At 42.0% G+C, this 16,335-nt stretch overlaps 1 protein-coding gene across 7 annotated transcripts in view; it reads right to left on the bottom strand.

The window, feature by feature from the left end:
* Positions 1 to 286: 286 nt before the first annotated feature.
* The window catches only part of MRRF (mitochondrial ribosome recycling factor), a 48,625-nt gene continuing 32,576 nt past the window's right edge, over positions 287 to 16,335 (bottom strand). For 4 of the 7 annotated variants that reach the window (XM_039866678.1, XM_039866684.1, XM_039866683.1 and 1 more), the window contains 2 exons: positions 10,337 to 10,496; positions 287 to 2,663 (listed from right to left, as the gene is read on the bottom strand). In XM_039866678.1, coding sequence (XP_039722612.1) covers positions 2,586 to 2,663; positions 10,337 to 10,496 — 238 coding nt within the window. In that variant the 3' untranslated portion in view covers positions 287 to 2,585. The remainder of the gene's footprint in view (positions 2,664 to 10,336; positions 10,497 to 16,335) is intronic. The other 3 variants (XM_039866681.1, XM_039866682.1, XM_039866679.1) reach the window with 2 other exon arrangements.

Consider the following 16,335-nt stretch of genomic DNA (forward strand, 5'->3'; position numbering starts at 1 on the left):
GCACCCATGGAAGAAAGAAAACAACAAACAGAAAACAAGTTCTTGAATTCTCTTTGGCCTGTGTTTTTCATGGGACTTTGAAAGCTGTTGAACTGAACTGAGGAGGTGTGAGAATTTCCACACCCGGCTTTCCTTTCTGAAAGAGAGAGAGACTGAAGGAGAGAGAGAGGGAAAATGAGTTTCGGCATTACTCATTACTCAGCACATCCAAACAGGTAGTCATACTCTCATCCCTGCCACCACCGAAGCCGTGACACACAGAGTAATGGAGAAACTTTGATAAATGTCAGCTGAAATAGAGCAATCAGATGAAAGCCATTTGCTGAGCTGTCTGACTGCCCTGGGCCCGAGGTTTTCCTTTATTCATTTATCATGATATACGGCTTTGGCCAACATACACACAGGAGAGAAATTGTTGACATGTGGAACCCAAGTACAGAAAATCTTTCAATTTCCCCCCCGTCTGTTCACCAAATAAGTTTTTGTTTATTTAAAGACTACAGAGGATTTGGCTGTTAAGAACCAAATGCCTTTGGAGTGGAGTTACAACATAATTTATCATTTCCTCTGTTTATTAAAAAATCCTGCATCTTTGAGAAGCACATTTGCAGTGAGTGGGGGATTTCGGCCACTCGGGAAAGACTGTTGCAAAGCCCTCGCCATGTGGCTTACCCCAAAAGAGGCTCCTTGACTGCTCTTTCCATCCCTGTTCTTCGTTAAGCTGACCTCCAGTCATGTGATGACCACTCAGGGCCGGTGAATGGCGTCTGACCAAGAAAGACAGGTAAGCGGGGCAGGAGGCTGTCCGCTTCTTTCATCTCCGACCTAATTCTGACCGTGAGTGTCCACTAGCTGTCGTGCAGCACACTCCACCAGTCCAAGCGGAGGGAAAAGTGCACCCCTTATTACCTCTAGCATGGGACAGAGCCTCTGAGGGGTCAAACAGCAAAGAGAAGCTGGATGCTGCTTCAAAGGAACGCGGCCAGGCCTGCTGCTGCCAAGGTAAGTGCCATTCTGCAGACAGACATTTGACAGAACCGGAGCGAACTTCCTCCCTTTCACTCGAGACATAAATAGCAACTTAGTGCAGTGCATCACACCCCCCTCAAAGACAGGGGTCATGTCTTACCCCCGTTTGTATTCCCAGCGTGTATCACAGTACCCATCACACACTTGGTGCTCACTAAATGTTTATGAAGTGACCAGGATGTAGTGGGTAGAACACATGCTTTAGATCAGGCCTCAATCTGAATCCTAGCTCTGCTACGTGCTAGCTATATAACCCTGGGCAAGAGACCTCACCTCTCTGAGCTCTTCCCTCTCTGTAAAATGAGACAATGAATAATAAAACTCTCTTATTAGCTTTGTTGCTTTGGGCAAATTATCTAATATTGTCAAGTCTCGGTTTTCCTATTTGTAAAATGGAGATAATATACATCTTGCAAGTTTATTGTGAAGATCAAAAATATTGTCTAGAATTTTATCTAGTTCATGTTGGCTATATTACAAATGAATGAATGAACTAATAAGGAACCAATGAACAAATAAAAGAATTATTATTGTACTAATAATTTGACCCAGTACTCAAAAAATGAGCCACAGCAAACCAATAATAGGCAGACCCTGGAGGAAGAGTCTCCCATAACCAAGTAAATGTTGAGGACAGAGGCAAAAGCAGAAAATGACAGTATTAAGACTAGAAGGAAAGGAAAAGCCAGCATTTGTTGAGTAGCCACTATGCATAATTCATTCACGACACATTTGAATGCCTACTATGTTCCAGGCATTATGCCGAATTCTGAGGCTACTGAATATACAGACAATTACCAAAAAGAATAATTAAGGTTCAGATAGAAACAGTAGACGGTGCTATGGGAGCCAATAATAGGGGTCCTCAGTTGCGGGGAGAAGGAAGACTTCCCGGAGGAACTGCTGTCTCAGCTGAGAGGTGAAGGATGATCAGAACTGCCAGGTGAGGACTGGTCCAGGTAAAGGAGAAAGTGTGTGAAGATGACTCAGAGTCAAAAGTCCGTTCTGGATGCTTTACCCACAGGTCCTCAGAGGGCATTAATCCAGACTGACTCTACTGTTTTTCTTATGGTTATTATTCTTTCTAATTCATTTTGATTTTATTGACTGGTAAAAATGGGCCTCTAGCGAAGTTATCCAGTCACAGGCGAAGGTCCACATCAGCCCAAGCGAAGTTTAAAGTTGGGGCCAGGGCCCTACTAAATGTTTGAAAAGGAGGCTCCCGACATGAGGAGCCGTCGGGGCTAAGCCTGCAGTGGTCCTAGGCATTTGGCAACGTCACAGTTACGGCAAATTCCCTAAGTACAAGCCCTCTGTCAGCAACAGATATTCTCCGAGGGCTGCCCATACCAGAAGACCTAGAGCAGACTGGGGGGACAGGGGAAGAGAGGAAGAGAATGAACAAATCTGGGTGTCCCACTGGAAGGCTGGGCCTCACAAGGACTGACAAGTACAGTGACGGCCTTCTGTGTGGATAGGGTGGAGAGACGCCAATTTGCCACCCAGGGGATGCACTAGAAACTGGGCTCTGAGGTACTGCTGGCCCCAGTGGACTTTCATCCAAGGAGTTCCTTAGTCTTCACTGCCAGATGCCTGTCCAGCTCTGCAACTGTGTCGTCGGCCATTTGGCTGATCTGCAGAAACACGAAATGAGACAGCCTGATAACCGGGGCTGGGAAAGGGTGGAGGAGAAACATTCCAGAACAATGGAAAGGTTATCTGGGAAATCATAATGGTGACAAGTGCTCACCACTTTCTCTGAGTCCCAGACAGGCACTGTACTAAGAACTTTATAATCGTTCTCTTATTTCATTCCTAACAGCAACCTATGAGATAGATATTCTTATTATTTCCATTTCAAAGATGAAGAAAGTGAGGCAATTCGATTTCTCATTCAGGATACACAACTAGAAAGTAGCAATGACAAAATTTAATCTGGTTAGTCTGATTCCACAGCCCCAAATTCTTAACTATTATTATAGGATACAGAGAAGCCAGTTTCATCTGTCCCTTAACGAACCTCTAGTATCTCCTATGCCTCTGCTAGATAAAGCCGTCATACTAATTGATAAGAAGACTATTCAGATCCCAATTGTTAGGCAGAAAAAAAGAAGTCTTGAAAAAAGATGAAGTACATCTGGTTAACAAACATGGAAAATTCAATAGACACTGAAGAAATGGAAATTAAAACAAGATATAATTCAGTCATCATAGTTAACAAAATTTGATGTCGTGGTTTTTAATTATAATATTCAATGCCAGGAAGCTATGGTGAAATGGATAAGGTCACATATCATCAATAGGGATTCAAATTGATGCAAATGTTCATACCGTTTTTTTTAACCCCCAAATCTCTCAACTGGGAAATTACCACATGAATGGAATCTGAAAAAATTTTAAGTTCTATATACAAAGGTATTTATCTAAGCTTTATTTTTAATAATGAAAAATCAGAAAATCTAAAGTGCTAGAACAGGGAAGTAGATGAATACAGACAGCCATTAAAAATGGGTAAGATTATCCATTTGTTATGGAGAGGGTATAAATATGAATAACATTCCAGTATATATTTCTGAAACGTTTGAATGTTTGAATGTTTTATAATAAGCATGGGTTGCTTTTGTAATCAGAAAAAAAGAAATAATGTTTCAAGATATTATTTATAATATCATGGAAACATGTTCATATTATCCCTGAATTAAAGAAAAAGCAGGATACAAAATTGTGTATACGTAGCAGAAATGATCTCAAATATGATTTAAAAAATGCGTATTTTTTAAAATTAGGAGGAAACCTGTCAAATTATTAACAGTGATTATCTTTCAGTGATGGAAAGATAGCTAATATATTACTTATGTCACTATCTGTCACATACAACAGAAGACCTAGTACATAGTAAGTGCTCAGGAAATACTAAATGAATAATTATTAATGTTTCCTATGCTTTTCTATATTTTCCAAATTTTCTGAAATAAACAAATACTTCCTCTGAGAATGAAAAACACAGGACACTTAGTAAGTGTTGCGGACTTCCTCCCACGTCTGACAGGGACCTTCGGCAGAGACTCAGGCAGGAAGCTTTGAAGGGGGCAGCGTGGAGCCCAGGGCCTGTGTTCAGCAGCACAGCGGCTGCCTGACATCTTTATTTGCAGACCACAGGTCTTGGCCAGGAACTGCGAAATAAATGCACTGGAAAGGGCAGAAACTAAAAAGGATTTGGAGCAATTGGTCCCAGGCACGGAGACAGCCAGACTCTCGCCATAGCAACAGCTGCGCATTTTTTTAGCTGGAAAAGCAAAGTTCCTGGGGCTGCTGGGCACTCTGGAAGAGCGACTGGGCTCAGAGTGGCTGCTTGGTCCCTCCTCACTCTGCCAGCAGCAAACCCTTGATATGCTTCTTTTGCCCCCACCTGAGAAGCATTCTGGCACCCCTAAGCATTCCGGCACCCCTGGGACTGACAGGAACCAAGGCAGCAAGCCTCCTGGAAAACGGGTTTGGTGTCAGGGACGGGGACTTGGGGGAGGAAGAGCACATCTAGGCTAACAATCTGATAATGTGGTTTCTGTAAATTCTTCTCAGTGCTGTGACAAAGTGCAAGTCACATCCCCACGTAAGTCAGTCCCCTTGTCTAACAAATAGTAATGCTAGTCCCTTCCTCAGAGAGTAGTTGGTAGGGTTAAACAAAGCCATAAATATGCAAGCATATTTTAAATTGGTTATTTGCACTGCAAATACTGTTTGTGTTTCTCTGATTTTTATATCACTTCCTGACTTCTTTTCAAATCAATTAATGAAAATATTTACTTTTTACCATACTACAGGCACAAAGTGCCCTTGGAGACAGTCTGCCTGAAAGTTCACTTTTTCCATCTTTATCGGACTTCTTAAAATGATGATGATTAACAACAATGACAAGGACATCAACAACATCTCACACTTATTACCTTCCAGGCACTGGGCTAAAAACTTTACCTGCATTATTTCACATAATCCTCAAAACATGAAATACTATTATCATCTCCCTTTAATATATTATGAATCCTAATTATTTCACCCGACAGTTACACAGTAGTTCATACTATGCAAAAGTGTTTTATCCTGTTACTTCATTCCAATCCAACAATCTCAGGTAACATCTATAGATGGGTGGGATAGGTATTACACCCATTTTCAGAGGAGTAAACCAAGGCATTAAATGTTAACCAAGCTGCTCGAGATCACATAAAAAGTCAGTGGTGTGACTGGGTCAAGAACTCACCCACCCCAGTTGCCAGTCTGGTGCCACTACTCCCCTCTGGGGAGTCTGCAGCACCTGGCCTAGTCCTTTCCCCTTCCAGTGAGGAGGTTGTTGGGCTCATTAAAACAGTCAATCCCAATCCCATATTCAAAGTCACAAGGCGGGGAGAGAGAAGTGGGATGGACAACTAGGCAACAACTACTGAGGACCAGTAACCATACCGGCCACTTTTAAGCAAGTTGTGTCATTTGGTCCTCTAACCAATCCTGTGCGACAGGCATTACTGCTACTACTTTACAGTGAGGAAACAGAGGCCCAGAAAGGTGAAGCCCTTTACTGAACTTAACAGATGACAAATGAAACAGCTAGAATTTGAACTCAGGCCAGTCTGATTCCAAAGCAAGAGCCCTTTTCCTCATAAAGGTGATAACACCGTCATCAGCATTATTGTCGTGGTCGTCATGGTGGTCGTGATCATCATCATCATCACATTTGCTCCTTACAAGTTCAGGGAAATAAAAGGCAGACAGAGGAAAGGGAGATGGCAGGAGAACACCCCTCGGGCAGGCCCGGGTAGCAAGGCATCCCTTCCGAGGTCTGACGCAGAACACCCACAACGCCACTGGGCGCTCCTGCTGCTCAGTCCAGCCTGCCTGCCCGCCTGCCTGCCCAGGCTGCTGGGAGCCTTCGCCTCCTTCAGCCCCACCAGCACCCAGCTTCATTTCAGAGCAGTTCGGTTTCTGAGAAACAGGCAGCAGTGAAAGGATCTTGGCCAGATTTACTGGTGGTTTCTGCCAAGTGCTTTAATGTTCAGCAGGCTCATTTATAGCAAACTAAAGCGAAGGTGAAACAGCAGGCTGACAGATGTCAGAGTCCTGAGTGGGGAGACCCTGGTCCTTCTTCAGAAGAGCTGGCCTGGGCAGGCATTTGGGAAGTTGGGAGGAAGAGGGTTTGGGGGTCAGATGTGTTGCTAGAACCTACAACAGAATCTCTTTCTTCTTATACACCAAAAATGAAACATTTTTATAATAGTTTTAAAAAAATCTGACCTCCCAAAAGACTTTAGGAAAAAATTTTTTTCACTAAGAAAATCTCACAAATTTAAATTGTTCATAATCCCATTATCTTAAATGACCACCATGAACATTTTGACGTGGATAAGCTGCCAACCTTTTTATGTGTATGGCATTCTTCTCTATAGAAATGAAATATTATAATACTATTATGTAATCTACCTTTAAAATATAAATTCCATAAAAAATTTCCCATGTCTGTGAAATACTGTTATAACTGTCTATACATATAGATTCCAGTAAACGGATATAAAAGAACTTATTTTCTCACTGTCACAAATTTAGACAGTTTCCAGTTTTCTACTATTATACATAATACATCAACAGATACTCTGCAGATAAGATTCCTGACAATTTATTTTGGATAAATTCCCAATTCACTGAATCAGAAATGTATGGACTTTGGTATACACAGCCATACTATCCTCTAGAGAAACTGTATGGATTTATATAAAGAATAGCTTAATCTTTCTTGTGGAGCATGGAAGTAAAAGCAATATTTCTAACATAAGCAAGATTTTAAGCTCACATTAAAAATTCTATGTTCAAATATCAGGCAAAGATTAGAAAAGGCAAAAAAAAAATTTAAAAACATACATATTCTAAAGACTCTGGGAGTAATTTAGACAGTTCGTTCCAAGAACCTAAAAAATATGTGTTCCCTTTGTGCTATAATTCCGCACTCGGGACTGCATCCTAAGGAAATCATCTCAACAAAGACATGTGTATAAAAATATTCACTGCAACCTTACTTATAATAACAAAAAACTTTAAACAAACTAAATATCCAATGAGAGGATTTATGAAAGTGAACTATGGTATAACCACAAGACGGACTATTTTACAACTGTTGGAAATGATTGTTTACAAAGAATTTTTTAAGACACACGAAAATGCTAATGGTTTTAATGCTGAACAGAAAATAAAAAGCTGGATACAAAATCGTACGTACATGTTCTTAGATCATGTTAAAAACCATGTAGTTTTTTTTTTAAAGGGGGGAAAGAATAAATATCCCAAAAATGTTAAGAGCAGTTGCTTCTGCATGTGGGATTATGGTGAATTTTCCCTCATTTTTAAAAACAGTCTTCTGAACTCTACATTTTCTACAATGGGCATATGATACTTTGATAATCAGGAACAAAGGAATCACATAAATTTTTAAAAACTGCTTAATAAAGCAACAATCAACTCCTGCCTTATTTATTTAAACAAAACACACACTAAAAACTCCAGATCCGTGCCTTGCGTCAGAAAAAAAGAACAAAATAAAGTGTGCACAAGGCTGTCTCCTGAATATTTTCTTACTCAAACTTTAAACCATGACAGTAAATTAAGTTATTATCAATCATGGTAACTAATATTTAAATGATAATATCTTAAATAACAAAGACTGTTGCACTGGATGTATCATGAACTATATAGCATATAGTTTTTTCTTGTAATACTATACATATGCTTTCAGAGATAACATGAATGTTAATGATGGCATCTCTGGGTAATGAAATTTCAGTTACTTCTTAATTAAAAAAAATTTATACTAAACACAGATCAGTTTCATATCAGAAAAAAAAGAATACAGTTATTTTCATTTTGAAAAAAATAATTTAATAGTAATAAGCAGTGAATAAGAAGCTACTGAGTGAAGGCTTCCAGCACAGTCTTTGTCAAGCGGATTTTATCAAGAGAACTGGTTATCTGATCATTCTTCCTTTTTCAAGGAGTGTGGGCTCTGGTCCCTGAGGCAGATGCCCAGACTTGCTGAGTGAGCAGTGCCTGGCAGCTCTTCCACAGGCTTACACCAGGAAGCAGGGAAGAGGCCGAGGTCAGCTACAGAGACGGAACCCCTGGGAGATGGACAAGAGCTGGCACAGCTGGGGCCTAGGCCTGGACTCTTCCGAGGCCTGATCAGGGCTCAGAAAAGGCCAGCCTACTCTCTGAACCCCTTTTAGCTGATGCAGGAAGAGAAGAGAGCACAAAGATGGCGAGAAGGGAGCTCTGAGGGTCTAGATGGCAGACACTCTAATGGTGCTGCTGGCAGCTCCAGGGCAACCCTTCAAGGGAGAAACAGACTTGGGAGGAGTCAAGTAACCTCCCCAAGGTCACAGGACATCAAGTGCGGAACAGCCCCTTCCTAACTGGTGCCCTTCTAGGGGCACACCGGAAGGCTTTTACTTTCCGTATCTGCTTTTGCAGAATTATCTATGCAACTTTTTAAAAACATACATTCCTGGGCAGACCTACTGAATCAGAGTACGCAGGAGGGGAGCCCAGGAATCCATCTAAAATTCTCCCCTGGGTGATTTTTTTGTCCTGGCCTATGACTAACATTCTACCTGCCAGTCCAGGAGAAGGGGAGCGGTTAGTCAATTTATGGCCTCCTCAGGTGTGCCCCTAATGGCTGTCCTCGCCTTCTGCTTCTTACCTCTTTACTCCCCATCCTGCTCATGCTCCTGTTCAATCTTCCTAAAATACTGCTTTTATTGTGGACAAGGTGGCTTTGGCTAAGCCTTTTATATTTATAGTACACTAAACGATATAAATTCTATCTCCTCAATACTGGTAAATTCATCTCCCTATCTCAATTCTACTTGTACCTTTGAGGTCTGGGCCATCATCATTTCCTAGCTGGATTTCTAAAACAGCCTCCCTGGCCTCCCTGCCTCCAGTTTAGACCCCTAATATGTTTTCTACCCAGCCACATTGTCATTTTTCATAAACACAGATGTGATCTCTTCACTGTCTGGGAAAAAATCTTTCGACATACTTACTCTAAAAATGCAGATCCCTAGGCCCCACTTCAGACTCACCGACTCAATCTCTGGGAGTGGGGCCTCAGATACTTGCATTTTAATAAGCTCCTCACGTGGTTATAATGCTGTGGCAGATTAGATTGTTGTTCCATAAATATTCACTCCCTCCCCCAGACCTGCATGAATATAAATACTTCCCTGCCCAAGTGATGACTGGTTTGGCCCATGTGATTTGCTTGGCCAATGGGATGTGACAGGAACAAGTGCTTAAAATGTACTTGAGTGGTTGGGGTTACGCTCTTGGCGTCTACTGTTGCCATGAAAAGATGCCCTGGGAAGCTTGTTGACTCTAGAAGATTTTTTCATTTTGAAAAAAACAATTTAATGGTAGTAAGTAGAACTATATAAAGCAGACTTAAACCCAACCAAAGATATGGAGCCAAGCCCACTGAGACCAACACAGAACAGATATATCCCAGCTGACCCACAGATATGAGAATAAGAAATAATGCTTGATATTGTAAATCACTGAATTTTGAGGTTATTTGTTATGTAGCATTATTGTGGCCAAAGCTGATTGATAAAGATGCATAGCCAACATGGGACTCGCTGGACCTGTTAAAGTCCAAACTCCTCGATCTGCTACACAAGACCTTCGATGAACCTGGCTGGCCACTCTCTCTTCTCCATCCATTCCGCAGTCTCTGCCTAGGTGCACGATTATCTCATTGTAACGTTCTCTCCGTCACCATACCTCCGTACGTGCTGCTCTGCCTTTCCCCTTCGTCTCACCGGCAGCTCCTTTAAGACTTGTTTAGGTGCCACTACCCAGCACATTAAGAGCGCTGTTACGTCCTCACCTCTCAGCACCCAGACAACCAGCCACAGACAGGAGAGCGTTAGCATATAGGCTCTGATCACTCTGCCTGTGTGTGGATCCCACTTCTACCATTTACGAGCAGTGTGACTTTGGGCAAGTTATTTAGCTTCTATGACCATTAGTTTCCGAACTATGTACACTGCATGGCTTGCAGTGACGAGGACAAATGAAGTAATGCTTGGCACAGAGACCCGCCACATACCTCCTCCACGTGCCCAGGGTCCAGACCAGGGTGAGGCCCAGGACAGACCCAGTCAATGAAATGCTGACCAGGGGTACTGTGTTTTTATTTTCCTCCCTTCAGACATGAATGAGTGAATCCCCGGGTGAGATACGTGAATGCTACATCTGTTGGGGACAGTACCTGTTTTTCTATGAGCCGAATGATGTCCTCCGAGGCCTTGTCCTTTGACTTCTTCAGCTTATTCATTGCGCTGGTACGGACCTTCCGTAAAGAGTCTTTGGCTTTGTTGGTGTTCTGTTTGGCCAGTTTCACCAGCATTTCCCTGTGCTCCCTGGTTACTCTGATAAAACAAACAAACAAACAAACAAACAAAACGAAAGAACGTTCAACAAAATTGTCCTATACATTAACTGCTAGCCAAGGATTTAGCATCACACTGTCCACTAGCTCAGTGTTTTGTAACCTTACACTCTGTCAGGGGGTGATGTCTGCATCCCTAACACATGCCCCTGGGTGAGCTCAGGGCCAAGTAAAGTTCCTGGCGAGGTGGCTGAGGAGAGCTAGTAAGGGCACTGCTTAAAAGCATGAGCCGGGAAGTCTAGGCGGACCTGGGGTCAATTCCTGGCCATGCCGCTTAGGGCAAGCAGAACTAATCTGCTCTCCCCAGAGTTCTCATCTTTACAACAGGGGTTGTTGGTACCTGTCTCAGGCGGTGGTGTGAAGATCACATGACATGATGCATGCAAGTCATTTAGCTCAGACCCTGGCACATTTTAGTGCTCAACAAAAGGAAGTGATAATTAGCTAGGATGCCAGCCCCTTCTCTCCCACTGAAGAAAGCAATGCAAATGAGTGACGATGCAAAAGCTAACTCTTAATCGCCCCAAACAAGTAGCAACCTTCAGAATCTTAACTATTATTACAGCCCCAACATAACATGTGAAAACCACAGTACCAGTTACCTTCCAGTAAGTATCCATGAGAGTGTCTGGCATGTTATAAATGCTTGATGAGTGTCAGTGATATTTACTATTAACATCGTAATAGTAATAACAACAGCGAGCACACTGAGGGCCTACTATAAACCACAAGGAGAGGCACTTTACATGCCGATCCTTACGACAACTGTATGAGGCAGTTATTGTTATTCCTGTTTTACATTTAATCATCACAACCACCCAGCTGAGTAGCCCGTGTTTGTCCTGCCTTCATTTTTTCATCATGTGCACATTGAGTGCCTACAACCTGTCAAAATTGGTGTTGGGCACGAGGGCGCTATGGTGAACAGGACAGACCTTTGTGCTGCTCTTAAGGGGCTTAATTAGGGAGGGAGAGAAGAGAAATTTACAGCAGAGCATGAGAAGTGCTGTGGTAAGGGAAGTGGGGAAGCAGAAGGTATCATAAGAACACGAAAGCAGCTCGGCTAACTCATCAGGAGCTGCCCGAGTTTGGGTAGGGGCCATAAGGAAAGACCTTCTCAGAGAAAGAACACCTAAATGTGGCAGTCATTAGGTCTGCTCACTAGTATTCTGGTTCTTATTTCTTCCCATAGAAATGCATTTCCCCATCTTCTGTAAAGTTCTGTGTGGCTGTACGACTTGCTTTGGACAACGAAATGTGAGCAGAAATGACAGGTGTCACTCTAGGGCAAAAGCTTTAAGAGCCAGTGTGTGCCATACATCTGTTTCCATTGGCCACAGAATAAGTGGAGCGTCCATCAGTTGGGATCCCAGAGTGACTATGATAAACAGCACTCGTCATGCAGCATGAGTAAGGAATAAATTTCTGTTGTTATAAGCCATGGAGATTTGGGGATTGTTTGTTACTACAGCACAGCCCATCCTATCCTGACTAACACATCACACTAGGATCTGAAGAATGAATGCAAGTTGCCAGTCCTGGCATGGCAAGGAAAGACTTCCAGGAGGGAAAAAGAGCATGTAAAAAAGCTTTGAGCTGCAAAGAGACTATGTTTCAATTGAAAAATTGACTGGAGCGCAGATAATGAAGAGAGCAGCAAGAAAAGATGCTGGAAAGCCATGTCATGGAGGGTCTTGTAAGATCATAAACTCCATTTTCCAGGTTGAGAAATGAGGTCCAAAGAAGTTTGGTATCTTACATGAAGTCAAACCTAGACTGGCCTGTTTCAGAAGCCAATGGTCTCAGTCTAACAAAATTCCTCTGCTCCTGGGGTCCCGACATGGACACCCTTGGCATATGGTTCCTGACATTCAACCAATGGGGTTCTTGCTTAGCAAGGACAACCCCAATGTCTGGGTAGACGTTCCAAGTGAAACAGTGGTGAGCAGCTGTTAAAGATTTAGTGGCATCTACCTGATATTTTTTTCCCTGATTGGATGAGAAAAAATTTTTATATTTCTGAGAGGATAAGCTCTGAAAACAAAGTGGACAGCTGTGTTATAAATAAGTTCTCCTAGATTCAGCTAATTGATACTGATTATTGCCATTATTAAGCCCCTCTATGCCAGGTGAGTACTTCAAGTATATTATCTTTCCGATCCTCACAACAGGTCATCAAACTAGATTCTCATACCTCCATTCTGCCATGGGGAAACTGAGGTGCACAGATGTTACACAACTTGCCCATGGGCTTGAGTGGGAGAACTGGGATTCGAATCCAGAGCTTTCTGGCCTGTATTCTTTCCACTACTCAGTGCTGCCTACCCCTTGTAATCTATTTCAGATAAATTATGCACTGCTGCCGTTACTTCTGCTTCCAGGCAGAAAGCTTTTCAAAGTCAGTAATTTGAATCTTGGGACTGAAAAGGACAAAACCACCATGTCAGGAGTTTAGGGATTTGGATCAGATCTTGTTACTTTTATGGTTTTTAATTCATTGAACGAAAATCACGCTGACATGTTTAGGTCTCTTTTTTGTTCTGCCAAAGCATATGTCAGTATAAGGAAGGAACAGGAAAATTAAAATTTGATCCACTGATTCAAAAAACTTAATCCTGCTGAAATACTAGGAGGGGCAGAAAATAAATGCATCTAAGTCTGTAAGAAACCTCTTAAACTTCTCTAACAAGAAGTATTTCATATATAATGAAATCTTACATTTCATATATAATTTGAAATAGGTATCCTACTGTTTAGATAATCTTTAATAAAAAATTTTTATCTAATCAACTTCCTTTTCACAATGTTTTATTTATATTTTACATGAAGAAAAAGCCATAGATTAAAAAAAATACAAATCGGGGCTCAAAAAATCCTAAGAGTAAAAGGCTTTATAAAGAAAAAAATCACTATATATAAATTGGCCTTAATAAAGTATATTTTGTATTTATTAATGTAAATGAGATGTTACTACACTATTAATACCAGATAGTTTCCATACATAATAGTATCCAATTATTGACATTGACAAAAATATTTCAGTTTCAGGATGCAAAGACAGAGGCAATAATCTAAGGAAATGGAGAAGGGAATACAGTGTGGGGGTGGGGGGCTGCGGGGAACGGAGAAGGGAGGAAGGGGAGGGGATGCCTGGCACAGGAAGGGCGGAGTTTGGGGTGTTGAGCTGAAAGGTATCTAAAATCCAAGCTCAGAAGCAGTTAGGGTGATGGCAAGGGACTGGTTTTGAAGTCAGACAGCCCTGACTCATTCCCGTATCTATTACTCAGGAGCTGACTGTCCTTGGGCAAGTTACTTAATTCTCTCTGAGCCTCAGTTTTCTCATCTCTAAAATGAAGATAATAAAAACACCTCACAGGGTGATTTGGAGAAGCAGACAGAACTTCTGTAAGGTACCAATAAAGACAGCAGCATAGAGTAGCCATGAATAAATGATAGTGTTTACGAATCTTTTAATCAAACACTCTTAATTACCTTCTCATGAAACATAGGCACATCTGTTTTAGAAAAGAAACATAGTATATTATGGAAATATTTTAATTCCTTTCCAAACCAGTGATTAATACATCCGATCATCTCTCTCTCTCATTCATGGGGTTCTGAGTACATGCCACTTTGTATTCCAGGCTTCCGGACTCAGCCAGTTGGTTTTGAGCACCCGCTCTGCACTTGGCATGCATTTGTTTGTACATCAAGCACTGGCTGAGGCCCCTGTGTTCCATGCCAGATTCTAGGCCAGGCCAAGGAGCTCCAGAGAGGAGGCAGTCCTGGTCCAACTTCTCTAGAGGCTCAGTCCAGTGGTGGAGACAAACTTGTCAACCACTACTTAGAAAGAATATGACTGCTGCTAGGACAGAGAGACAAGCCTGTGAAAGGCGCATGTGGAAAGTACAATACACCCACCGTGAGAGCTAGACAATATCTAAGGGATGCAGAGTAATTTGTCAGCTGCAGAAGAATGGAGAGGGCATTTCAGGCATAAGCACAGTGAGAAATATAACGGCAGGAGGGTCTGAGGCTTAAAAGGGTGCATCAGGGTCAATTTGTGCTGCAGGCCTGGAGCTTTCAAATTCTTCTTTAGCCACGAAACTTTGGCTTCAAATGAAACCAAGGCAGGAGCCTCATTTATGAAACAGATAAAAAGAGAGCTACTCCAGTCAAGGAGAGAAAGGTCACAAGGGTGGGGGTGGCACTCTGCCTCAGGCCTGTGAGGCTGAGCCCCACCTTGACTGCCCTCCACTTCTGGGCCACCGCTTACTGGCTGAGTGACCTTAAGCAAGCTATATTAAACTCTCTGAGTTTTGATCTTCTCATCTGGAAATAGAAACTGAAAACAAGCAAAAAATAGCATCTACCTTTCAGAGTTATTATGAGAATTAGATGAGATAATACATGGAAAGTATACAGAACAAAGCTTAGTAGAGAATAAGCAATCAGAAAATATAAGCTGCCTTTGTTGCGATTGTTATTTATGTTTTGGCAACCACTGAGGCATCTTCGAATCATGAAGAATTTATTCATGAAAGATTCTGTCAACAGAGAAATGACAGGGCAAACTATGCTTCACCAAGATGACATTTTGAGATCTGACTAGTAATTTAACATCTGATGCACGTTTTAAAAATCCAAATGCTCCCAGCATATAGTCCTGACATTTCCTTTTTTAAATATTCATTCATTCATTCATTCATTCATAGTTTCATTCTACAGCTATTTACTAGGCATCTATTATGTGCCAGTCACTCTGTCAGATACTAAGGATATGGCATTAAACACACATGAGTTTACAGTCTGGCAAGGAAGGTAGTCATTAAACAAACGTATACACAATTAATCAATACATCATAGTCATAACAAGCACAATAAAGACATAAAGAGTTCTATGAACATAATTAGCAGGGGAAGGGAGTCTGACTAAGCTCTCCTTGTAGGTCTCCAGGAACTAAATGGGGAGATATTTAAGCTAAGTGATATTTAAGTTAAGTTGAGTAAGAGTGGAAGGGCTTAGGGAAGATCGTTCCCACCAGAGGGAATAGCCTGTGTAGAGGCACTGTTCCAAGACGGTGGGCACTGCTCGTGAGAGACTGACAAAAGGCAGTGTGGCTACAGTACAGAACGCAGAGAGAAAGACTGTCCCCAGCGAGGAGGCTGGAGAGGCTGGGAAAGGCAAACCTACATATGCAGGAGCATCAGTGTCATCCTGAGTCTTAGCAGATCCAGCAATGGATGAACAGACACACAAATGTGGTACATACATACAGTGGAACAGCATTCAGCCCTAAAAAGGAAATTCTAATCCATGCTACAACATGGAGGAACCTTGGAAACATTAGGCTGAGTGAAAGAAGCCAGACTCAAAAGGACAAATATTATATGATTCTACTCATATGCTGTACCTGCAATGGTTAAAATCATAGAGACAGAAAGTAAGATAGTGATTATGAGGGACCTGCGGGGTCGAGGAATGGGAGGTTAACGGATATAGTTTCAGTTTTGCAAGATGTAAAGAGCTCTGGAAATGGCTGCACGACAATGAGAATGTACTTAATGCCACTGAACTGTACATCTTAAACTGGTTGAAATGGTAAAATTTTTATGTGTATCTTACCACAATAAAAAGTGTGTGGGGGGAGTCTTAATAGATTGTTCCTAAGAACATGGGATGCCATCGATATCTGAGTGAGGCAGAGGAAATGTGATTGGATTTGTATTTTGTGCAGACAGAAGTTGGCAGAAGCTGGCCCAGGAGCCTCTAGGCAGACGCATGGGGAACGAGGACCCACCCCGGAGCAGCTTCTTGG

This window comes from Pteropus medius, unplaced genomic scaffold (genome assembly GCF_902729225.1).
Source record: "Pteropus medius unplaced genomic scaffold, Ma_sr-lr_union100, whole genome shotgun sequence".
In the NCBI taxonomy this organism is placed as follows: Eukaryota; Metazoa; Chordata; class Mammalia; order Chiroptera; family Pteropodidae; genus Pteropus; species Pteropus medius.